The sequence below is a fragment of the Ictalurus punctatus genome, chromosome 27 (genome assembly GCF_001660625.3).
Source record: "Ictalurus punctatus breed USDA103 chromosome 27, Coco_2.0, whole genome shotgun sequence".
Taxonomy (NCBI): Eukaryota; Metazoa; Chordata; class Actinopteri; order Siluriformes; family Ictaluridae; genus Ictalurus; species Ictalurus punctatus.
Genome location: NC_030442.2, coordinates 4,725,826 through 4,752,500, shown reverse-complemented (window position 1 = coordinate 4,752,500; position 26,675 = coordinate 4,725,826). Strand labels below are relative to the sequence as shown.

At 45.0% G+C, this 26,675-nt stretch overlaps 1 protein-coding gene across 1 annotated transcript in view; it reads left to right on the top strand.

Moving 5' to 3' along the window:
- The window catches only part of LOC108259480 (low-density lipoprotein receptor-related protein 1B), a 217,853-nt gene that overhangs the window by 102,013 nt on the left and 89,165 nt on the right, over positions 1-26,675 (top strand). Inside the window, exons 22-32 of the mRNA XM_053676680.1 lie at positions 1,988-2,188; positions 2,317-2,562; positions 2,759-2,956; positions 4,451-4,655; positions 6,199-6,363; positions 8,325-8,569; positions 12,716-12,847; positions 14,550-14,777; positions 16,138-16,312; positions 19,024-19,118; positions 19,649-19,798. Of these exons, the coding sequence (XP_053532655.1) occupies positions 1,988-2,188; positions 2,317-2,562; positions 2,759-2,956; positions 4,451-4,655; positions 6,199-6,363; positions 8,325-8,569; positions 12,716-12,847; positions 14,550-14,777; positions 16,138-16,312; positions 19,024-19,118; positions 19,649-19,798 (2,040 nt within the window). The remainder of the gene's footprint in view (positions 1-1,987; positions 2,189-2,316; positions 2,563-2,758; positions 2,957-4,450; positions 4,656-6,198; positions 6,364-8,324; positions 8,570-12,715; positions 12,848-14,549; positions 14,778-16,137; positions 16,313-19,023; positions 19,119-19,648; positions 19,799-26,675) is intronic.

Sequence of the window (26,675 nt, the reverse complement as noted above, 5' to 3'; positions counted from 1 at the left end):
CAGCTCAAGAAGTGAAGACGAAGAAGAAACAAGACAAAAGAAATACCGGAGAAGAATGAAACTCTTCTGAAGAGCTTGTATGAAGAGAGAGATCACGGTTCATACAACGCAATAACATGGACTCATCCACATCTTTCTTCTTCGCTGGAGAGAGAGGCCGGAGAGAAGAGGCGTGTCGGCCACTCGGGACTGCGCAGCGGACGGGAGGCTGCCGACGAAGATGACACAATTCTACGGATGTTGTCTTTTTATGAGGAACTGTGCAGCGGTCGGTCATGTGATCCTGAGGCCGCTGGAGAGACTGCCACGGCCGGGCGGGTGTGGGAGAGGTGAATTTGGGGAACCGCTCTCGTTCGGGGGCTCGGTGCAGCGGTCGACGGCTGGCGAGCGGAGGGTCACGGGGCTGGATGGACTGATCTCTGAGTCATAGAACATTCTGGTGTTCGAACGGCTCAGATCTGCACTTCATTGCACTCGGATGTATGGAGTCGGAAGTCTTGCCCCTCAGCAGGAGAGGAGCTGTGGTCACTCTGTTGCCCAAAAAAGGAGACCGTGGCAGCTTAAAGAACTACGTCCTGCGTCTGTCTTTGGTACAAAATATCAAATCTTTTTAAAGGCATTAACAAACCGCCTTAAAAGATTTTTAGTGGCGGTGAGGACCAGTCGGACTCTACCCCAGAACCCTCTGGGAATGTTGAAGAGACACGGTGCCAAAATGAGGGTTTGTTTTTTTTGATAACGGATGACGGTGGAATTGTTTTCACTGTTGATTGTTTTATTACTCGAACCGTTTCTTTATTTCATGTCGAACCGTGTAGATCTGTTTCTCCTTTTTCTTTTTCAATGACTGATTATTCTCTTTTTTCCTCAATAATTGGTAAATAAAGAGAGTTTAAAAGTCAAAAAAGTCTCTCCCTCTCTCTCTCTCCCCCCTCTCTCTCTCCCCCTCTCTCTCTGTCTCTCTTTCTCTCTCTCTCTCTTCCTCTCTCTGTCTCTCTCTCTCTCTGTCTCTCTCTCTCACTCCCTCTCTCTCTCTCCCCCTCTCTCTCTGTCTCTCTCTCTCTCTCTCCCCCCTCTCTGTCTCTCTTTCTCTGTCTCTCTCTCTCCCTCCCCCCCCTCTCTGTCTCTCTTTCTCTATCTCTCTCTCCCACTCTCTCTGTCTCTCTTTCACTGTCTCGCTCTCCCTCTCCCCCCCCTCTCTGTCTCTCTTTCTCTCTCTCTCTCTCCCTCTCTCTCTCTCTCTCTCCCTCTCTCTGTCTCTCTCTCTCTCCCTCTCTCCCTCTCTCTCTGTCTCTCTCTCTCTCTCCCTCTCTCTGTCTCTCTCTCTCTCCCTCTCTCTGTCTCTCTCTCTCTCCCTCTCTCCCTCTCTCTCTGTCTCTCTCTCTCTCTCCCTCTCTCTGTCTCTCTCTCTCTCCCTCTCTATCTGTCTCTCCCTCTCTCTCTGTCTCTCTCTCTCTCCCTCTCTCTCTCTCCCTCTCTCTCTGTCTCTCTCTCTCTCTCCCTCTCTCTGTCTCTCTCTCTCTCCCTCTCTATCTGTCTCTCCCTCTCTCTCTCTCTCTCTCTCTCTCTCTCCCTCTCTCTCCCTCTCTCTTTCTCCCTCTCTCTCCCTCTCTCTGTCTCTCTCTCTCCCTCTCTCTGTCTCTCTCTCTCTCCCTCTCTCTCTGTCTCTCTCTCTCTCTCTCTGTCTCTCTCACTCCCTCTCCCCCTCTCTCTGTCCCCCCCCCCTCTCTCTCTCTCCCTCTCTCTCTCTCCCTCTCTCTTTCTCTCTTTTTTTCACAGTGCTAAATTTGTCAGTTGGCCCCGCCAGCTTTACTTTGCTACTTAATAGCCCTGCCCGTTTCATGGAAATCGTTATTCATCAGTGCTGATAAGTGTGCAAACAAAGAGCTTATGATCAGTTGGATCGAAATAAGTGTTTTTATATGGTGTGTGTGTGTGTGTGTGTGTGTGTGTGTGTGTGTGTGTGTGTGTGTGTGTGTGTGTGCAGGAAAGTGCATCTCTAAGAGCTGGGTGTGTGATGGTGATCAGGACTGTAAGGACCACTCTGATGAGGAAGGGTGTGTGACGTCAGTGTGTAAGCCTCCCTCGTTCCCCTGCGCTAATGACACGTCCACGTGTTTACCTCCGGAGCGGATCTGTGACGGACACGCCCACTGCACCGACCAATCAGACGAGGGATCCTACTGCGGTTAGTAACATGGATCTGAATATAAACACTGAGGTTAACCCTGCATTCACACCAGCAGGTGAGAGTCGAATACTGAATAACGTACTAAATCTCTCTCTCCCTCTCTCCCCGCCCCTCCCCCACATCAGATCAGTGTTTGGTGGATAACGGTGGATGTAGTCACAGCTGTGTTGTCGCTCCAGGTAAAGGTGCAGTGTGTGTGTGTCCTGTCGGCTTGTATCTCGGCTCTGACGGACGCAGCTGTGAATCGCAGGACGTCTGTGCTACACACACACGCTGCAGCCAAGTGTGTGAACAACACACACACTCCATCACATGTTCCTGTTACCCAGGGTGGAGGCTGGAGGCAGATGGAGAAAGCTGTCAGAGCACGGGTAACACACACACACACACACACACACACAGCAATACACACTAATGGGCCCAAAGGCCACGCCTCTTTTACTTGAATATGATGTCATTTTCTGCAACAACAAAACAACACTGTACAAAATGTCCTGTAGATGTTGTTACAGTGTAACAACAAATATTTTGTTACTCTGTGTGGGTTTTTTTTTTAATCTGTTCCAGATCCATTCGAGCCGTTTGTGATATTCTCAATTCGGCATGAAATTCGGCGCATCGACCTGAAGACTGGAGATTACAGTCTGTTAGTGCCGGCACTGAGGAACACCATCGCTCTGGATTTCCACTTCAGTCAGAGGCTGCTCTACTGGACTGACGTGGTAGAGGATCAGATTTACCGTGGCAAAATCTCCGACAGCGGCGGTAAAAACGCACAATAAAACAAATCAAATCTGCACATTGCGATTCGCTAAGAGCTGATTCCAGATTTCAGTGAGGATTCACTCCTGAAATTCCGCACATCAGTGTTCAGAGCTCAGGCGTCACTACTGACTGACGCGCTATTCAGAAGTTATACGAGGGTTACACACGTCGAGGTGGACTAAGAGGGGCGTGTCTGTTTCGTCCGTAAACGTACTCAAACGCACCGTGGAATCTCGATCAAGGACAAAATTAAATACGTAAATACGAGAACGTCTCAATCGGAGACGGCGTTTATCTGGGGGAGTGAATATTTTCTGCGTAGAGTGATGAGTGAAGCTGGAGTTTCTCTGTAAGCGCAGCAGATGAGTTCTGGGTCAGATTATCCTTCACACCGTGGACACGTTTTCTTTACAGGCATTTTCTTTATTCAGGTTTAAAGGGGAGTGTTTGTGTTTAAAGGCGTGGTCTAGCCTCAGACGCTTCTGCTCGAGAACATTCTGGAGGTGTGAGAGCTACACGCAGGTGATTTTAATCATCCGAATGAATGTGGAGCTCAAAATCCACGTAACCCGACTCTGAACACCAGGAACTTTCCTCACGGAGATATTGCGAGTACGGCCCTCAGACGGTGTTCAGAAACCTGAACCGCTTTCACTCACGCTGACGAGATGATGGAGTAAATCTGTTAAATCAGGTGGAATAGCTGATGGCTTTACTCGTGACTCGACTGAACATGAGTAGAGATGAGGATGTGATTTGAAATGGATTTTTCACACACACATTGACTATATATATATATATATAATGTGTGTGTGTGTGTTGAATATTTCAGCTTGGTGAGTGACACTCAGCCAGGCGTGATAAAGGCACCCAGATGGAGGAACTCTTAATGTTTCATAGCGCTTGAGGGACACGGCGATGATGTGTTATTGCCTTTTATTGGGTCTGCGTGTCTGGAGTACTTTTGAGAACAAAAAATATATATAAACAAAACCCAGGGAGCTATATGTCAGGGAGAGCGAGAGACCGAGAGAGAGAAGTGAAAAGGTTTCTGAGCTGAAGGACTAAATCAAGATTGTCCTGTAGTTTAAATTTGGAATAGAAATGAGTGATAATATGAATAAACTGTACACCTTGAAGCTCCTCTGTAGTTAATACCGCAACTTCACTTTAGTTTGCTTTGTAGAAACGTGTGTGTGTGTGTGTGTGTGTGTGTGTGTGTGTGTGTGTGTGTGTGTTCTAACTTTTTATTATACCAGCGCTAAGCTATCGTGTTGCTAACCCGTCATGAACTCCACACTCACGTTATGCTGATGGAAAAAATGCTTTATTTTAATCCATCTTCATCAAATGCTCTGGTTCAACAAAATTTCTTTCTATGATTTACTGTGATGCGACTGATCAACGTCTGTGTGTTCACATTTTACTCTCCGTCTCTTTGTGTCTGTATGTGTGTGTGTGTGTGTGTGTGTGTGTGTGTGTGTGTGTGTAAAGGTGTTTCCGGGATCGAGGTGGTGGTTCAGCACGGACTGGCGACTCCTGAAGGTCTGGCTGTTGACTGGATCGCAGGAAACCTGTACTGGATCGACAGTAACCTGGATCAGATCGAGGTGTCCCGGCTGAACGGAGAGATGCGCACTACGCTGATCGCAGGAGGAATGGAGCATCCTCGCGCCATCGCTGTAGATCCAGGACAAGGGTGTGTGTGTGTGTGTGTGTGTGTGTGAGAGAGACACGATGTTTAAGCAGGACTTTCTCCTGGATCAACACCATCTTGTTTTCATTTTGCAGCTTCAAAGCTTTTAACCAATCACTGCCATCTGATGTCATCAGCGTGAGCCTCTAACTCCGCCCACTACTACTACCACTGAGCCAGAAAGGAGTTTTATAGCTCAGCAGTTTAGTTCAGGATCTCTGTAAACTGAAACTAGCACTTTTTTGAAGTGTTAATTAATTGGAATGTTCACACGTACAAAGTGACACGTTGGATATTTTTTTCCACGGTTTACAGATTCGAACTGAAATACAGGAATATTTGCTCAATTTCACCCGTTTGAGACGTAGCGTCTAATACGACAAGCGTAGGACGCTCATCTTTCTGTGACGAGTTCATTATACAACTGATAAAGCGATTACATCCCTGCTCTCTTTCCTTTTAAAAACGTTTTCTTTCTGTTGCTCGTTATGAAGAATTGTGGAACGCTCTTTTCTGCCTTCGTGCCGTTTCTTACTGATTTGGATTCTTTCCTGTGTTAGTGCCGTGTTCGTACAGCTGTCTGTTCTTAAAGTTCCCGTTAACATCTAATTAACATCATGTTCTATTCACTACTGAGCACTGGACATCCTCTCACACACACACACACACACACTCACACACACACAGGACTCCTGTGCCGTATTTCATCACCTGTGTCTCCAGCATTAAGTTAATAAGACTCGTACTACGGCCAACTCTAATCTAGCAATCCCGCTTAACTGATCTTTCCGGAAGCATCCATTATTTAAAAGGACTTTAAATAATCTGTCTGCACATCCTGTTCACACCTCCTTTACTTCAATCCTCCTCTCCTTTGCAGTCCATCATTTTTTACCCACTCAGTAATGGACTTTAACAATCCTCTATAAACGAGCACAGAGCTGCTAGGAAGCTGCTGAGTGAAGGATGCGTCTGGCTCCTTCCCTCACACACCTGCTTTAACAAGCACTCATTGTGATTAGCCTGTGCTCTTTCTCTGTGTGTGTGTGTGTGTGTGTGAGAGAGTGAGAGACCCGGTGTTGCTCACCTACAGAGCAGTGAGTAAAGCTGTAAAGTGCAGAGTGAAGGAACACACTGTGATGTATATTCAGCTGGGAGTAAATCTCTAACCCTCACTGAATTACACACAGAGTTCTCATAAACACACAGCCATGGACAGACAGACAGATAAAAAAATATAGATAGACAGACAGAATGGCAGCCGGATACATAGCCCAACAAACAGGCCATTAGGCAGAGGGGGAGGTTAGACAGACAGGTAAAAATATCACTAATTAGACAGACAATTGGACACATACTTAATGGGTAATTGGACAGACAGACAAGTTAGACAAGACTGACAGAGAGACGGGTAAATAGATAATTAGGCTGACAGTCAGTCAGAGAGACAGACAGATAAATAGGTAATTAGACAGACACGTAGGCAGTCAGACAGTTTATTGCTGCTATAATTGAAAATGCCAAATTTATGTGTGTGTGTTCTCAGAGCGCTGTTCTGGACGGATTGGGACGCCATGTTCCCTCGGATCGAGGGCGCGTCGATGAGTGGCTCCGCCCGCCGTGTGGTGTACGAGGATATGGAGGTGGGGGCGTGGCCTAACGGGCTCACACTTGATCATCTGGAGAGGAGGATTGTGTGGACAGATGCCAGGTGAGGACACACACACACACACAATGGAAACTCGCTCAATATTTCATCACCTTGTTTTCACACAAACGTTTGGAGTTCACTTCACTTCACACCTCCCATGAGACAGTAAAAAGCTCTGCTCTGTCTCTTTGTGTCTGTTTCTCTGTCTCTCTCACTCGTGCTTTCTCTCTCTCGCTCTCTCTCGCTCTCTCGCTGTCTGGGTTCTTTTTATTTCTCTGTCCTCATTCTTTTTTTCTCTTTTTTCTCTTTGTCTCTTGTTTGTTTTTCTCTCTTTCCCTGCGTGTCACTTTCTTTAGTTTTGGTAGCTTTTTTTTTTACCTTCCGCATCTCTCTGTGTTTCACTTTCTTTTGTACCTCACTTTCATCATTTCTCGGTCTCTTATTTTCTTTTGTTTCTCTCTTGTTGTTGTTGTTGTTGTTTTACTTTTGCCTTATAATAAGCTTTCTAGGACATTAATGGGTTTGGCCCTGTTTAGAGCAACATCTTCCCTTAAAAGGCACCACCTGAAGGGTTTCTTTTCTGACTCGTGTGCGTGTGTGTGTGTGTGTGTAAAAATGTCCTTAAAAAAACACAAAATGGCAGTGAGTGTATCGGAGCAGTGGATCCTGCTAGCCATTTTACAGGCGTACAAACTCCAAACGCTCAGCTCAGCTCATCTCCTCTCCAAATTCTACACTCTAATGCTAAAAGTTTGGAGAAAGTCCGAACCCCAGCCCCCCACCCCCCCACCCCAAGATGTTCTTGTTCAGGACAAAGTCTGCGCCTTTAGTCCAGTGCAAGCTTTCATGTTCTCAACATGGGGCTTCTTGAGAAGGAAGCACAACAGACAGGAAGCTATGACCATATAAGGAAAGTGGAAGGGGAAACGGGACAACGGGGACTGAATCGGGGTGTGACAGCAGTCATGTATTAATAACGACAACATCAACGTTGAAGACACACGAAGCAGTAACTGTGATAAAGTGTCACGCAGCAAGCATTAATAATATTTATACACAATGTTATACAGAGAGATGGGCTGGAAATGTGTCACCATCTGTCTCTCTCTCCGTCTCCACCTACCCCCCCCCCCCTCCCCCTCCTTATGCAGAACATTATATTCCACGTAGAGATTTTCAGGTTTTTGTTTTCAAACAGAACGTATAGCCATGTCCCAGTGTGCGCTCCAAATCAAAATAATGGAGTTTTTAGTAAAGTAGTTTCAGCTCCTTCAGCTCCCAGCGGCTCAGGGTCGACTGGTCATGATGAAATTCCCCATCTGAGGAACAATTGAATCGATCGCTCGCTTTGTTACGTCTCGGCTGTAATCAGATCACACACGAGCTCTCTATCTATCTCTATCTATCTATCTATCTCTCTGTCTCTCTCTCTGTGAAGTCTAATGCTTATCAGAAATCAATTAATCTTCTCGACGTCTCTCTTACCGGCAGCTTTGAACCAGAAGCCGTGTGAATATGATTCTCAGTGGTGGAAGAGATTCACCAGCAGCATGGTTTGTGTCTCGTCATTCGAGCTCTGCTGCTAAATCACATCTTTTCATATCAGGCTGTATTTGACCCAGTGCTGGGAAATCGCCAGGGTTCTGATGAAACCGTATCGTATTAATCCTGTCCAGTGCAATACCCGACGCGGATCAGCTTCTGGATAATGCATACATGGCAGGAGTTATGCCCCCTAATGGTGGGATTATAATGTATTATAGTGATTCCTTTTTTCAGGCTGCGTATATTTTTAATGCTTTATTAAATGACCTGTGGTTAAATGAATGTATAATGTCTCTTCCCAGTGGCTCGTGTAGATGTGCTGCATTAGACGCGTGTACACACACCTACTGTGAGGAACTTTCTTTTCATGGAGCCGGTTTTTCTGTGTGACTTCACTCGGTGCACTGTTGAGATGATGTGGCAGTGGGAACAGGTCTGTATAATAATGATCATTATCCCTCGTTGTCCTTTCACAGATCTGATGCTATTTATTCCTCTCGCTATGATGGATCTGGTTTGATTGAGATCCTGCGCGGTCACGAGTTCCTGTCTCACCCCTTCGCCGTGTCTCTGTACGGAGGGAGTGTGTTCTGGACCGACTGGAGGACAAACACACTGACAAAAGCCAGTAAATGGACCGGCGCCAATGTCACGGTGATACAGAAGACCAGCGCTCAGCCTTTCGACCTCGAGATCTTCCACCCGAGCCGCCAGCCTCAGAGTAAGCCTGAGTAGAGTTCTGTTCCGAGTGTGTGTGTGTGTGTGTGTGTGTGTGCGTGCATGAGTGTGTGTTCTCTAAGGTTGTAACCCTCCAGAGTTCATCTTTTTATTTGAGAGCTGCTGTTGTACCTGTAACACTGTTTGTAGCCTGAAGGGATAAAAATATACCCGTACCTTTTTCCTCACACGGTATTGGTTAAAAACAGGAACCATTACAACACGGGCGTTTTAGGAATATTCACCAAAAAACAAAAAAGATGAAATGGGAAACTAGAGAGATTGAGCTAGAAGCGTGAATGCAGAGATTGCAGAGATACTCACCAAAGACACTAAAGCAAGGATTTTATAATAACAGACCTGCAAGACTTCACACGTTTTGTGTAGGAGCTCTGCATTTTAACACCGGTATGAGTTCTCACTCGAACATTTATTTCACAGTAAAAATACAATGAATCCTATGTGCTAGTTCTTACCTTCTTACCTGAAGGTAAAGCAGCAGGGATGATCTGGTTCTCTGTGTTAAGTGTTTGATACTAATGACCACAGATGAATCAGACGAAAGACAAATCAAATCGCACGTTCAGAGACTCGAAAGTCTGAGAGTCTAAAAGTCTGAGAGCTGCTTTTATTTCAGCACTCGAAAATCCAATAATCTGACATTTCCCTCTGTGGAGCTGCATTATTCAACGTGCCATTATTTAACAATCGGTACGGAGCCGCTGGAAGTTGTGGAAGAAATCCTCATGTGAAACTCCGATCTGTTCACTTGTCTATTATTTGTTCAGGTTGAGGCAGGGCAGGGTTGGACAGGGTGAGGTGGGGCAGGGCAGGGTGATGCAGGGCAGGGTGGGGCAGGATGAGGTTTGGCAAGGAGAGGCAGGCCAGGGTGGGGCAGGGTTGGACAGGGTGAGGCAGGGCAGGGTTGGACAGGATGAGGCGGGGCAGGGAGAGGCAGGCCAGGGTGGGGCAGGGTTGGACAGGATGAGGCAGGGCAGGGTTGGACAGGATGAGGTGGGGCAGGGAGAGGCAGGGCGGGGGGTGGGGGGGGGGCAAGGCAGGGTGTGACAGGATGAGGCGGGGCAGGGAGAGGCAGGGCAGGGGGGGGCCAGGGCAGGGTGTGACAGGATGAGGCGGGGCTGGGAGAGGCAGGGCGGGGGGGGGCCAGGGCAGGGTGTGACAGGATGAGGCGGGGCAGGGAGAGGCAGGGCGGGGCAGGGTTGGACTGGATGAGGCAGGGCAGGGTTGGACAGGATGAGGCGGGGCTGGGAGAGGCAGGGCGGGGGGTGGGGGGGCAGGGCAGGGTGTGACAGGATGAGGCGGGGCAGGGAGAGGCAGGGCAGGGGGGGGCCAGGGCAGGGTGTGACAGGATGAGGCGGGGCAGGGAGAGGCAGGGCGGGGCAGGGTTGGACTGGATGAGGCAGGGCAGGGTTGGACAGGATGAGGCAGGGCAGGGTGGGGCAGGATGAGGTTTGGCAGGGAGAGACAGGCCAGGGTGGGGCAGGGTTGGACAGCATGAGGCAGGGCAGGGAGAGGCAGGGCAGGGGAGGGGCAGGGCAGGGTGTGACAGGATGAGGCGGGGCAGGGAGGGGCAGGGCAGGGTGGGGCAGGGTTGGACAGGATGAGGCAGGGCAGGGTTGGACAGGCTGGTCTAGGTGGCGGGACTGGGCAAGGCGGGACAGTTGAGGTGAGGCAGGGTGTGCCGAGGCAGTATGGGGTAGGGCAGGGTGTGGAAGTTGGGGAGGTGGAGGTGGAGGGGGGGAGGTTATTGCATGGCAGGAACAAAAGTGGAGAACCTCCTGGCCCTTATGGCTCAGTACATTATAATTTATTTGAAAATCTACCTTTGTTTTGTAATTCATCCTTCTCCATAGATCCCCTCCATCCACCTCACTCAAACATAAACACCTTTCTGCCCGTATTCACATCATTTACAGTTTTAGCCGAATGCGACAGAGACGACGGGGACGTTTCTGACCGTACTCCTGCTTCTCATTTGTGCTGTACGTTATATTCTTTAACTGGTATTCCGTGCTTGTTTCTTGTCCCCTGTACTGTAGTAGCTCTGCCAGCAGGTGGAATAAAAACAGTTGTCGGTGCTGCACTCACACACACAAGTGCTCTGCTCCTGGCAGGTGGTATAGATTATGTAGAAGAACATTCCGGAAAGCTTTTAATAGGAGCCGGTTGGTGTTCGGCTCCTGCGGATTCGACGCATCATAACATTTTGGCAGCCGACTCAAAATAACAAAATCCCTCGTCTGACTTTCAGTTCAGGAGAATTGATCGATACATACGGGGATGGGAGAGTGTTGAAACACTCTCTTTCTCGCTCACACACACACACTTCCAGCTTTATTCAATCTCCTTAATGAGATTAATGTACTTTTTGGACAAGATTGTGTACCAAAGTAAAGAAATAAACAATAAGTAAACACCCTGGAGAACTCGGGCAGGTTAGGGGATATCATCGTATTTATTTTGGCGTCTGGGAGAGGAGTGGAGTCGCACTTTTTAAATGAATAGTTTATTATGGGCTGGCAGAAGGGTTGGAAATGGTTGCCATGGTGCACCTGTGTGTGCGGAATGGATTCAGTGTGTATGATGTATTCAAATTATTGTGTGGCTTTATTTGATGTTCACGTGCAGAGTGAATGAGCTGTTACTATAGAAACCATAATGTATTAGACGGTGTGCATTTATTATAAACCTGTGTGTCCAAGCATCTGTATTTTTACACACATATATATATAATATGTGTGTGTGTGTGTGTGTGTGTGTGTGTGTGTGTGTGTGCACCATTGTGTGTTTCGATCTATTTCTGTGTGTGTGTTTCATAAAATGCCAGTTTTTATTGGCTTTGTTAATCCTTAGCCATTATATTTTGTTTTATGAATATTTTTCTGTTTTAGTGGCTCTTCTACTGTGTGTGTGTGTGTGTGTGTGTGTGTGTGTGTGTGTGTGTGTGTGTGTGTGTGTGTGTAAAATCTAAATGTAAATGTAATTTATAAACAATGACTGTTGTCTGCCTCTGAATTCCTTCTCAAACGATGATGGCAAGAATAAAAACCTCATTGTGATATGTTTTTTTAAGTAAACAAGGTCTGTTGTAAGAGCAGCAGAAATCCATTGAAGTGAAGTGTTTACGTTATTGTCTGGAGAGTGAGATCGACTGCTGATGATGCCATGGCTAGGGGCCAGGAGAGAAAAATTGGTGTGGGAGGGGCATAATCTCTTTCCCCCGTCAATCACAGAGACACTAGCCAATTACAGACATCTGTGTGCTCATGAACACTGTGCGAAGAGAGTAGACGGTGCAGTCTTCTGGCTTCACGTGTCTCGGAGGGAGGACGTGTTAGCCTTCACCCTCCCTGTTGGTATGATTGGGCCGAGCAGGCTGGGAAAATGGCCATGATGAAAATGGGAAGAAAGCCAAATAAATAAATAAATAAATGTCAGCTTAAATATCAGCTTTCAAATCTTAACTAAATAGGGTTTTCATAAAATGTCAAAAACGAATAAAGACTAGTCTCTTTTTGTGTGTGTCCTGTTGTTGAGCTGTCCTTCAAAATACACTTTCTTTTTCTTTCTCCGTGTATGCTCAAGTTGTGTGGGGTTTCTCTGCGTGTCATTGAGGCTTTGTATGTTAAAGAAAGGCATCTTTTCCATCCATTAATATTAGGAAAAAGTCTTTCAAATAGTTAGCTAAGCTGCATTATATATTGTGTGTGTGTGTGTGTGTGTGTGTGTGTGTGTGTGTGTGTGTGTGTGTGTGTGTTAAAAGAATGATCTAAAAACAAGCAAATAACTTTCTAATACAGAATGTTTTGGTAATTTCATGGCTTATTTAACTATTTATTAAATATAGCATTGTTTGATTTGTTGCAAACTGCTTTAAATAAGATAAAAAACCAGTAGTGATGTGAATAAGAAATATGGCCTGTAGCTGTGTGTGTGTGTGTGTGTGTGTGTGTGTGTGTGTGTGTGTGTGAGAGAGAGAAACGTTTTAGAGTAGCATTTAAATAATGATCATATCAAATAATAAAATAATACGTGCTTTAATGCAGTGGGAGTGAATTAGTGCACTTAAAAGCATTCTCTCTCTCTCTCTCTCTCTCTCTCTCTCTCTCTCTCTCTCTCTCTCTCTCAGCTCCTAACCCGTGTGACAGTAAAGGAGGACGAGGTCTCTGCTCTCATCTGTGTCTCATCAACTATAATGGCTCTGCTTCCTGTGCCTGTCCTTACTTGATGAAGCTTTCTCCAAACAATCACACCTGCCAAGGTGAGACACACCCCCAACCACAACTACAACGGTGAGACACACCCCCAACCCCAACTACAACGGTGAGACACACCCCCAACCACACCTACAGCGGTGAGACACCCCCCCGACCACACCTACAGCGGTGAGACACCCCCCCGACCACACCTACAAAGGTGAGACACACCCCCGACCACACCTACAAAGGTGAGACACACCCCCAACCACACCTACAAAGGTGAGACACACCCCCGACCACACCTTCAAAGGTGAGACACCCCCCGACCACACCCACAAAGGTGAAACACAGCCCCAACAACACCTACAAAGGTGAGACACACCCCCAACCACACCTACAAAGGTGAGACACAGCCCCAACAACACCTACAAAGGTGAGACACACCCCCAACCACACCTACAAAGGTGAGACACACCCCCAACCACACCTACAAAGGTGAGACACACCCCCAACCACACCTACAAAGGTGAGACACACCCCCAACCACACCTACAAAGGTGAGACACACCCCTGACCACATCTACCAGGGTGACACCCCACCACCAACACTACCCCCCAACCCCAAAAACTAATACCTATAAAGGTGACACACCCCTGACAACACCTACTAAGGTGAGACACACACCCGACCACACCCATCCTGACCACACTCACTCAGGGGAGACACGCCCACCCATGGGGACACACCCCTGACCACACCCACCCAGGGGAGACACACTCCCAATCATACATTCCAGGTGAGTCCTGCTTCCTCAGTTATAGCTGCCTATATGGGCGACACCCCTAATCATACCTGCTCAGGTGACTGAGACCTGCACTCATTCCTGTCAGAGCGAACCCCACATCTAGTCTTACCTGTCCAAGCACAGGTCGGGGTCAGACTTCTCTCTATCTCTCTTTCTCTTCCTTCTTCCTACTTGCAGGCTGTTGTATATGAAAGCCAGAGACATGCCCACATGTCCATATATGACCTTAAAGGCGTGTCTTCTCTGCTCTGTGATCTATTTTTAAACTCTGGCATTAATATGAACACTTTTAGAAGTACAGCACTGAATTGTTACGCCAAGGTCCGTTTGCAAACACTTTTAAAGAAGGAAAAAGCTGTGATCTTGGAACAATTACAGTGTGTCCCAGGAGACTCCGCTGACCTAGCTAAACTCTTAACACGGAGGGGAAACGGAGGTTCATTTGAATTTCCTCTTTTAAAACCTCCGGAGAATAGTGCAGAGGTCAGGAGAGGGGGAGAAGCTGTAGATGACGGAATGTAAAACAGAGCAGCGAAGGAAAAATGTCAAATGTGTGGTGTGTTTCTGTGTTAGCGAACAGGTGCAGTTTTTTTCAGTTCTTGCACTAAGCATGATTACTAATTTAACACAAGTGTTAGTAATGGTGATGATTAATATAAACAACTCTGACTTAAATGAAGTTCCAGATGTTTCTTGTTCATTATAAAAAGCACACGCTTTCATGTTGGAAACACAAATGCACAAATAAAACTTGTAGATAAAATGTAGAGCAAATATTATTAAAAAATTCCCGTTGTCATTCTGTAATAGAGCATAAACTCTAAATATGCCTCTTGCAGAACTCATGCAGAGGATTATTTACATAACTAGTAAATGTTCTGTTAATAATGTAATTGTTTTATGACATGCATGTTTATATTTATATTTGTGTGTGTGTGTTTGTGCCCTCTCTGTGAAGTTGAGAAAAGGTTTTTGCTGTATGCACGGAGATCGGAAATCCGAGGCGTCGACATCGACAATCCCTACATCAACATCATCACCGCGGTAACGGTGCCAGACATCAATGATGTCACAGCCGTGGATTACGATGCGACTGAGGAGCGGATTTACTGGGCCGATGTTAAAACCCGGACAATAAAACGGGCGTTGATTAACGGGACCAGGCTTGAGGCGATCATTTCTGGAGGTACTTTGTGTGTGTGTGTGTTTGTGTGTGTGTGTGTGTGTGTATAAGTGTGTGTTTTTATATATAATATATAACACAGCGCTGTGAAAAGGTTCTGATTTCTTCTGTATTTGTGTGTATCTCATACTAAACTCTAAGGTGAAATACAGGCAGTCTGAGTAAACACACAATAAAATCTATGAAACTGCATCCATAATGGGGTTCAGCTGGACTAGACACAACCAGATCTGATTACTGCAAACCCTGTTCAATCAAATCAACACTTAAATAGAACTTTCTCAACAGCAGGAAGTTGGTTAAAAGGTCTTATACAGTAACACACTCTGCCAAAGTTGAAAGAGATGCAGAAATGATGAGGTGATGGAAATACATCAGTCTGGGAAGGGTAACAAAGCTATTTCAAAGTCTCTGGGACTCCAAAAAACCACAGTGATAGTCATTATCTCCAAATGGAAAAACTAGGCACAGTAGTGAACCTTCCCAGAAGTGGCTGACCTTCAAAAATTCCTCCAAGAGCACAGCGACGACTCATCCAGGAAGTCACAGAAGAACCAAGGACAACATCAAAGGACCTACAGGCCTCTCCTGCATCAATAAAGGTCACTGTTCATGACTGCATTATCAGAAAGACACTGGGGGAAAATGGCATCCATGGAAGAGTGGTGAGGTGAAAACCACTACTAACCCAGAACAATATTAAGGCTCATCTGAATGTTGCCAAAACACACCTTGATGATCCTCAAACCTTTTGCTAGAATGTTCTGTGGATTGATGAGTTGAAAGTGGAACTGTTTGGAAGACAGGTGTCTTGTTACATCTGGCGTAAACCAAACACTGAATTCCATAAAAAGAACATCATACGTATGGTCAAGCATGGTGGTGGAAGTGTGATGGTGTGGGGATGCTTTGCTGCTACAATTCCTGGGTAACTTGCAGTAATTGAGGGAAACATGAATTCTGCTTTCTACCAGAAAATCCTAAAGGAGAATGTCCGGTCTTCAGTCCGTAAGTTTAAACTCAAGCGCAACTGGAGTATGCAGCAAGACAACGATCCAAAACACAGGAGTAAGTCCTAGTCCTAGAACTAAGTGAAACACTGATCTCCAGTTATCAGAAGTGTTTCGTTGCAGATTACAATTCAGATTTTATTATTTTTAATGAAGCAAAAAAACTTCACCTTGTAACATGGGGCTACATAATATACACACACACACACACACACACACGCACACACACACACACAAAAGACATCTCTTCTGAAACTATCTGAACTCTGTCTAGAGTTTCATTCTGAAGCATCTGCACAAACCCAGACTGTTTACGAATATATTTTCAGTGGGTTTTTGTTGTTTGTTTTTAGAATTGCTGAATGTTCGAGGTTTATCTGTGGACTGGTTGTCCAGGAATCTGTACTGGATGAGCTCAGACGGTGATGAGACTCAGATTAACGTCGCTCGTCTAGACGGCTCACTCAGAACCGCCATCGTTCACGGCATCGACAAGCCAAAGTGCCTCGTCCTGCATCCAGCTAAAGGGTAACGTTTAAATGTACATTTAAACAGAGAGCGGATTTTATTCTGGGACTGTGTAAGACCTGTGGCTCTAAGATGCCAGTTTCGTTCCGGGCCAGTTATAACGACATGAACATAAATAAACGGAGATAAAAACAGTCAAGTCTATTTTATATTTATATATATATATATATATATATATATATATATATTTAGTTGCAGTATGTGTTGAGTGTGCTGTATTGCACTCTCAGCTGATGCTAATGATTGTGCAGTTTTGAACCAGTGTGGATTTGGTGAAAGTCATAACACCAGTACACTTTCACCTGTACACAAATATAGAGCTCATGGTGCATTACGGAGTGTGAATTGTCTCATTTATATATAGCCTTATTTCGAAGGAAGGTGACCAGAGCGATATCAGTTATAGTTTGAATCTTGTGGGCGTGGCCAGTCCAGATAAGAAACGGTACTAGTTATGTACTGTATCTTTTAAAACTAACTCTAATCCATTGTGTGATTTACGTGTTACACACTCACCTTCGTTCTCAGATTAGATTAGCAAAGGGATCTAACTATATTAGTTGCATACACACACACACACACACACACACACCAACGATTTCTGCTACTTCCTTCCAAGCTTTATTTTTCTACCTACTGTCTGTGTACACGTTTAATGAGAGCTCGTATATGCAGGGAGAAGATAAAACCACGCTTATGAGATTTTCTTCCAGTAGATGGGAAGTAATTGTAGGTAGGAACTAAAGTTGTGAGCGGGGAACTGAAGAGACGTCGGACCACGCGCATTGTATTAATCGTTCGAGACCATCGTTTGGATTTGTCGCTTCTTTACAGCATCGTAACTAATTTAAATAGAATTGAGAACATGAGTTCAGGTGTCACTTCACATATAAAAAGCCGGATGGATGGATTAATGGATGGATAGATTGATTAATGGCTGGATGGATGGATCAATGGATGGATTAATGGATTGATGGATTAATGGATGGATGGATGGATGCATTAATGAATTGATGGATTAATGGATGGATGGATTAATGGATGGATGGATTCATGGATGGATTAATGGGTGGATGGATGAATTAATGAATGGATTAATGGGCGGATGGATGGATTGATGGATGGATGTTTGGATTAATGGATGGATAGATGTTTGGATTAATAGATTGATGGATTAATAAATGGATTAATGGATGGATGGCTGGATTGATGGATGGACGTTTGGTTTAATGGATGGATGTTTGGATTAATGGATGGATGTTTGGATTAATGGATGGATAGATGTTTGGATTAATGGATTGATGGATTAATGAATGGATTAATGGATGGATGGCTGGATTGATGGATGGACGTTTGGTTTAATGGATGGATGTTTGGATTAATGGATGGATAGATGTTTGGATTAATGGATTGATGGATTAATGAATGGATTAATGGATGGATGGATGGATTAATGGATGGATTAATGGATGGATGGATGGGTTAATGGATTGATGGATGGATTAATGAATGGATGGCTGGATGGATCGATGGATAGGTCACAGAGAAACACAACACGTGATACACAGCCAAAGAACACTGTTAGGACGGCAGCGGCGCGTCTCCATCACATTTCACAGTCACACATTTTGGGTTTAGACTGTGAGTGTCAGAGTTGCTGAGTGAACACTACACATTGGTCAGAGAGCTAATTACTGAATCATGCCCTTAAATGCCACCGAACTTCTCAAAGACGCACGCACACTCATGCAGCTTATTAAGTCTGCTTAAGCACACACGCTCATTAAGCAACTCTTAATCAGACAGTCCTGTATTAGCGTTTATCTTACCCCTGCTCGGCTCGTCAGTCACGTGTTTCTTCATTTGTATAAATCCACCTGCTGATGGGTGTAGAGAAGATTGTGTTCCAGATGGGGAACGGTCACACCACTGGGGGAAAAACATGAAATGCAATACACTGACTACTGCTGTTCATCTGTGACCTGAAGACGACGTGTTGCACTGAAAAGCAAAACCTTCACCATGTTGTTTTTAACGTTGTTTTTTTGTTTTGTTTTGTTTTGTTTTTGTAAAAAGCAGTGACATGCAGGTTTTGCTTTTCAGTGTGGTCTGTTTTTCCACAGAATCTTCTTCAGAGATGGGAAGGTCCTCACACTAGGGCTGGGCAATATGATCATTTATCACAATATTGATATATATATATATATATATATATATATATATATATATATATATATATATGTATGTATATACTAATATTGGCACCCTTGGTAAATATGAGCAAAGAAGGCTTTTGTTATTTTCAAGAAATTCACAAAAATACTCTGCTCTCATGGATATTAAACAACTGCAAACACAACTCAGCTTTATCAAAAATATATATCTTTGTTAAATATAGGTGTGCAACAATTATTGGCACCCTTTTAATCAATACTTTGTGCTACCACCCTAATGCGTCAGTGTTATTGTTGCTCGGCACAACATTACAGTAGAAGTGCTGCATCAACTTTAGTTGTCATTTATCCTGAATGTACTGAATGCACAGTTTAGCTGTGTGCCTCATTAATCCTCTTCTGGAGCTTACATTTATCTCAAACTGTTCACGTAACGAAATGTCTGATGCATGTAGAGAGTAAAATACAACGCCATTCTCGGGCGCGTGTCTGTAATCGGAGCTGTATCACACAGCTCGTGTTGTGGTGTTTTTGCAGGAAAATGTACTGGACCGATGGAAACACCATAAACGTGGCCAACATGGACGGCAGCAACAGCAAGATCCTGCATCAGAACCAGAAAGATCCAGTCGGTAAAAGTCATTTCTATCTGCAGTTCTAGCATATTTATTTGGAATATTCCAGTTATCTTAGTTATTCAGGGACGAGGTCAAAGCACAGTTTGGCAAGATGATTGAACATTAATGCATATTCATGAAGCAGGTAATTTAGTAACAGTCAGAACTAGTGAGAGACTGTGGAACATTTCAGATCTGTCTGAACCTGAACACTATGTGCATCATCATGAGCTGGGTTTAATTCCCTGGAAATGAATCACAACTCTAATGCATGTGGATAAGGCGACACTGATTATGTGCACCTTATTCCTCTTTATAACTGCCATTTTTACTTATTCTTTTCTTAAAGAATTTTCAAGATGAATAAATCTGACTTGCACTGACATTTACACAGAGCACCGAGCATGCACGTGATAGCTGAGAGCACTCTTAACAGAGCCGTGACTTCACACTGGATATCTACAGACGATTCATAGGGACTTTATACGACAATTTTTTAATGTTTATTCGAGTTGTGCTTTATATGTGTGTGTGTTGCGCCGCAGGTCTGTCTATAGACTACTCTTCTAGCAAACTCTACTTTATCAACTCGGGAAACGGGACCATTAATAGATGTAACCTGGATGGGAGCGGCCTGGAGGTGATTGACAGCTTAAAGAAGGAGCTGGTGAAGGGGACAGCACTAGCGGTTATGGGTAAGGTTCAGGAATACAGCAGTATAGTGTGTTCATCCCTCACAATCTTCTGCTCATTTTTAATGAATTATTAATAAATAATTAATAAATAAGAGGTCAGGGTTCTGAGGGTTCCACTTTGTATTTTTATTCCCTCGTTCTTACACAGCGGTCTAAAACAGACTAGTACACACTAAGAGTCGTGTTTGGAGTTGAACAGTAATGTCCATATGGTTTCTTCTCAAACAGACTTCACGTGTCAAGAAAAGAAGCTTTCTGTCTGTTTATTAACTCAGAAATTGTCGGGGTTACGCATGTAACCCTGTTCCCTGAGAAGGGAACGAGACGTTGCATTTAGCATAACAGTATGGGAGCGCCTTGCGCGCGTGACCGGTATCTGAAGCTTGTGTAAAATCATGCCTCTACTTATAGGCCTGCCATGATCAGGTGACGTGGCAATTAAGCGCGTCGCATGACATAAATATGGCACCTGTGAACCACGCCGCCAGCCTCTATTATCTGAAGCGAAGACGCAATTCACAGGCCTGCCCTGGTATTTCAATGCTATGCAACGTCTCGTTCCCTTCTCAGGGAACAGGGTTACATGCGTCACCCTGACGTTCCCTTTCAAAGGGAACTTTGACGTTGCATTTAGCATAACAGTATGGGAACGGGAATACCCACTCCGTCATACAGAGAGTACAGCCTGTTCAAAAATACCCAAGACCGAGGGTCACTGCAAGACACTCGAGCCCGGGGTGGAATGAATATCCAGGCTGTAATAACGAATCAATGTGTGTGGCCGCTCCAAAGACCGTGAGCTGGACAGCCATTTAAGACTGTACCCCAGCCCGTGAGGGTCATTACCGTCTTGCGGTAGAGTGTGACCCGAGGCTAGGCACCTCCAAATACTCAGAGCACGTAGGCATCGCCGCGTAACACTGATTACTCTCAGAGGTTTCATCCTCGGATGAAACCTCCAACTTTTCAGCCACCACTGAAATGGTCTCATGTGCAATAGGCCCAACGGTATGACGTTGGCTGCTCTCGTAAAAACAGCCTCTCGTAAAGTTGATAGGATCGATTGTACGCGTGTTGGGGATAGAAATGCCCTCATCGTAGTAGAACCCCATATAACCCCTAGAAAAGTTGTCCTCTGCACTGGAGAAAGCATACTTTGCTTGAGGTTCAACCTGAGCCCCAAGCTCCTCATGTGGGCGAGAGCAACATCTCGATGTTGAACCGCCTGTTCCCTGGATCATGCTAGAATTAACAAGTCGTCCAGGTAGTTTAGTAGACGGATGCCCCGGAGTCGCAAGGGAGCCACTCGTGGAGACCCGTGCGAACTCGACACGGCGGGGAAGGAACTGGCTGAACGCCGCCATTTGCTGTCGACAATGGCATTGACCGCGCCGCCAAACAGGCCGGAAGGTTTAACAGGGGCATTCAGCAAGGAGATCTTATCTTTGTCCCCCATCCCTGAGAGGTTGAGCCATAGGTGCCTCTCCGCCACAACCAGGCTACCCATTGAACGGCCGATATGGCGGGCCGTTTGTTTGGTCGCCCGGAGAGATAAATCTGTGGTTTATCAGATAAATCTGCCACTGCCTCGGGCCCTCACCAGTATCTAGCTCACTCAGCAGGTCTGCTTGGTAGGCCTGCAACACTGCCATTGTCAATCAGACGTTGCGGTGTTATAAACACGGCTAGTGTATGGTTTTCTCCAGAAGCGTGATATCTCTTCATGCACTTCTGGAAAAAAGGGGAGTTTTCTGCAGTGTGAGGGAGATTTATATTTATTTTCACTGGAGAGGAAGCGCTCATCCAGCCTGCTACGAGTCACTTCCTCTTCCCCGGGCCAGTCTATATTCAACTTTTGAACCGCCCTAGTGATCACCTCAAGCAGCTCTTTATATGCTTGAGAGCCGCTGTCGGTTTTTGGTGCAGTGGCACCCTTTACCGACTCCTCGGAGTCAGCGAGGGTGTTTTGGCTTTCCATAGGGGAAGGAGGAGTCGCGACGTGAGCTCTAAAGTCAGGCGGAGAGCCGGACCCGGAAGACAGAGCAAGAGATAGAGCAGCGCTCGTCTCTGGCTCCTCTTCCAAATCCATACAAGAACCCCAGGACCTGAGCCAGCTGGCTGCCTCGGCAGCGGCCGGCCCAGATCCGCGAGGCTCTGAAACCCAACTCCCTTCGGACGAGAAGAGAGCGAGCCGAGAGCGTAGCTGCCTAATCGTGAAACTTTCACAATGCTGACAGTCAGACCCCTCGAGGGCTGCTGTAGCATGCTCTATGCCCAAACACTTCACGCAGAAAGCGTGTCCATCTCCTCCCGTGATTAAACGGGAGCAAGGCGTAACACACTTCCTGAAATCCCTCTCGCTCATTATTTCCCTCTCTTTTCTTTTTCTAAAAAGGGATAGAAAAGTTTAGAGATACTGAGAAAAATGGAGTAGAAATGAAGCGTTTCTTTTTCTTTTGTCACACAAACAACAGACATACAGTCTCTCTGAAGATAATAAGGCTGGCGGCGTTGTTCACAGGTGCCATATATATATCATGCGACGCGCTTAAATACCACGTCACCTGATCATGGCAGGTCTATAAGAAGAGGCGTGATTTTACACAAGCTTCAGATACCGGTCACGCGCGCAAGGCGCTCCCATACTGTTACGCTAAATGCAACGTCGAAGTTCCCTTTGAAAGGGAACTGGAGTTTGGCTCCAGTTTATTAACAGCTTTATGTGAAATTATTTGCTGCTTTTAAAAAGAAAAGAAATGTCATGGAAACGAGGAAGTAGTGCCTTCTGGGTAAGTTCAATCACTTTCTGAGTGTGTCCATCGTTTCTGAATTATGGTATTTAGCACATGAGGATGTGAAGATTGTACTCTCAACTCCTTGTTGGTTTTTTTGGCTAGTTGTTTCCAACCATTTTGAGTGAAAATTTTGAAGTAGTTTGTATACAAGATTTTAAAAAAATAGACATACAGTGCTGTGAAAAAGTATTAGCCCCATCCTGATTTCTTCTGTATTTGTGTATATCTCGTACTAAATTGTGGCGAGGTGGGTTTTTCACATGGGTGATAATGTTGGATAACTTTTTTTTTGCTTTAATAAAAAATAAGTAAATAAAAACTGTATTGTGTGTTTACTCAGGTTGCGTTTGTTTTATGTTGTGTTTTGTTTGAAGATCTAAAACTGTTTAGTATGAGATATACACAACAACAGAAGCAAGCAGAGCACTGTATGTATAAATGCGGAAGAAATGCAAAAAATAATTAAAGAAGCACAGTGAGCACAAATGGTACAAGATGTTATTACAGCAGTTAATAAATAACATTTATAAACATGAATAAAACAATCTACAGTTAGTAAAACTACCTAGAACCTCTTTTTGTGCGGTGTTGTGTGTAAATGTCGCTGACTTTGTGCTTGTGTGTGCATGTTGGTAAACACCAATCGCGTGCAGCTTTACCAAGCGCATTCGTGGAACATTTACATTTAACCACGCCCTTAAAACTCCATAAGCTCACAGAGAACCGAATCCGAGTAAACGGTCGCCGCACACTAAATCTTCCAGTAACGCAGCTCAGCCACTGCATAGCTAGTGTAGATACTCTCTCACGGGCGCCATTACTTTTGTTCTGTTCATACGCCTAGTCTTATTCATCTCAATTTATGGATGTGTTTTGCAATCTCTTTCTTTCTTGTCATGAATATGAAACAAGAAACAAGCTGTTCATTTTTTAATCATTGTTTAAAGAGAATGATTTCATTACTGTAAATCCAACATGATGTGAAAGCACTACTACGTCATGAGGGATTATAATTTGAGGACATAAAGACTGATCTGATTCTGGATCAGCACTGTGGCTGTCAGAGGATGTGGAAGAGGTGCAGAGTTATCGCTCAGACGCTGGTTTCTGCTCCCATCTCCCCTTTCTCACACAACACATTTCATTGTGTTGTGGATTGACGCTAATCACTGCTCGAGCGCAGCAGCTGTTCCTGGTGATGGAGATCATCAGCTAAGGACACCTGGCTTGACTTGCAGCATCTGTTGCAGTGAAATTAAATTACCCTTCCTCCAGCATCCCTCACCTCCTCCTCTATGTTGAAGGCAATGCTGCATTGTAGGAAATGAAACGCAGCTGAGCTGCTTTACCTCCTTCTCGTCAAAGTCGTCATTAATCCTTAATCTCGTCCTCCTTCAGAGTTCACTACCTGTTCCATCGATCGTCTCTTCATCTCAACCACAATCAATGTCTAATCATAATCCATGCTTATACCGTACGTCAGCGATGAGTTCTCCACGCCGATTGGCTGAGTTCTCCACTCCGACTGGCTGAGTTCTCCACTCCGATTGGCTGAGTTCTCCACTCCGACTGGCTGAGTTCTCCACTCCGATTGGCTGAGTTCTCCACTCCGACTGCCTGAGTTCTCCACTCCGATTGGCTGAGTTCTCCACTCCGATTGGCTGAGTTCTCCACTCCGATTGGCTGAGTTCTCCACTCCGACTGCCTGAGTTCTCCACTCCGATTGGCTGAGTTCTCCACTCCGACTGGCTGAGTTCTCCACTCCGATTGGCTGAGTTCTCCACTCCGACTGCCTGAGTTCTCCACTCCGATTGGCTGAGTTCTCCACTCCGATTGGCTGAGTTCTCCACTCCGATTGGCTGAGTTCTCCACTCCGACTGCCTGAGTTCTCCACTCCGATTGGCTGAGTTCTCCACTCCGATTGAACACGGAATTGTTATTTATTTATTTTTTAGAACTGATTTAAATGGTTTGGCACATTAAAGAAATATAGACACGCTTTTAAAGGAATACGTCTTGGTGGAAAAATTATTTCTGGGTGGCTTTGACCCCATCATTAGGGGTGTAATGTTAGTTATTGAGGCCAGGGCCAGTGAGAGCAGCTCTGCCTTTCCTGAGTTTCGCTCGAATAATTCAGGCTTAAATGTCTCACCTGAGGGCAAAAAGCGCTCCTATTGAGGACAGTCTCTGACACAAGGTCACTTTCTCTCTCTCTCTCTCTCTCTCTCTCTCTCTCTCTCTCTCTCTCTCTCTCTCTCTCTCTCTCTCTGTTCTCACAGTCCATAAATTGTGTTGATTTCAGAAATCATTTCTCGCATGGTGCCTTCTTATCATGTTCATATGAAGCTCATCATGCCCACTCCTGACTCCTGACTCCTTCTCTACACCCCCTCGGCTCTTTATAATCACTCTTTTTTTGGGAATCTTTAATCTGTTAAGCAAAATCCAAGCAGTCCGTCTGTGTGATGGTATCAGACAGGGTGGAATTAATGAAGCATGTGTGCTCTGTACGGTCTTTCCTCCTCCCTCTCTCTCTCTCTCTCTCGCACATGCACACACTGCTTATGCTCCTCATTTAAGATGATTTGGCTCGCTGTCAGTGTAAGCAGCTTCTCATTAAAGGCGTTGGTGACACGGATACCGAACACCGTTATTACTGCGCTGTTCAAAATGTGATACGAACACTAATATCCTACCATCTGATCATTTTTACCTTATTATTGCCACCTTAGATGACGTCTGCTGCACAAAGTGTAGTACAGGCAAATTGTTTGAAATAATTGTTGCTGTGAAGCACACGGCGGTTCATAATTTTGTGTCATCTGTAACATTTTCTTCAACATTTTCAATATATCAGTGTCATATTACAATATTTTTGTCACTGAAACCAGGACCCAACTGTTTACTACTGCTAAACAGATCAGTATGATGTCATTTATGACTGTTAGAGTAGAGAAAGTGCATGTAGACAATAGAATAAAATGTGAATTAGGAGGGGAAAAACGGGTATTATTGATTAAACAGTCATTTTACAAATTGCTTGTTTAATGTTTCTCATAAAAATGTGCCTTTTCACTGCCGATCTGCTGCTCGGAGTGTTTGAACACGCCTTTGCTTACTGGTGCCGGAGCGCAAACAGCGTATTTAACCCTTTATAAATACTTTTAAACTTAATGGTAATTGGGTTCATTTTGCAGTCTCGTTGTAGGCCTGTTTAATCTTTTACTCATTTGTCCAAAAATTGAAAAAAGACACATGGTCTCAGCTGTAAATTTGCGTCGGCTGAAATATCCTGGCGGCTCCCTGATCAGCATGATTAACTGATGTTAGCGATGTACTTGTCTAATGTTGGCGAAGTGGAGCACGTACTGATTTTATTTAACGTTAATGACCTCAAAACATTCTCCGTTTACCGCCACTGAAAGCGAGGACGCTGCGATCAGCACTGCTTTCGAATGGGAGAATCGGGTCGAGACGAGTGCACCACCCGAAATATTACTGAGGTGAGATGGGGGGAGGGGGCCGGGCTTCGGGCTATGAACTGGCTTCCAGTACTGTTCACCCACACAGTCCAGATTCATAGGTCGAATGGCTCATCTACTATTTTTATTGGGGGAACTGATCTTTAAGTTTCTTTTTGAGTGATAATTCACAGCAGTGTACATTTCTCTCTCTCTCTCTCTCTCTCTCTCTCTCTCTCTCTCTCTCTCTCTCTCTCTCTCTCTCTCAGTATTTCCTTGATATCTGATTGTTGTACACATTGTTTTAATATTAATATCTAATTAACCTCCTGAGTACCTGAACAAGGACAGAGATTATTATACATTATTAATAAAGTTATTCCTTTCCTTTTTTTCATTTTTACATGTCTGGAATGTCAAACAGAAAACTTTCACACTTTTAATCGTGGGACAAAATGATTCTTTCTATTGTAAATGAGGATTGTAGTGTGTACAGTATGTACCGTATCGCAGTATTGTCTTCGTGAGTCCAGATAGCGGTGTGTTCCTGATGGAATCGGGATCCCAGCGGATCCCGTGCGGGTTTTCCATAGAGTGCATGGAACTATAGGTACTTCTGAG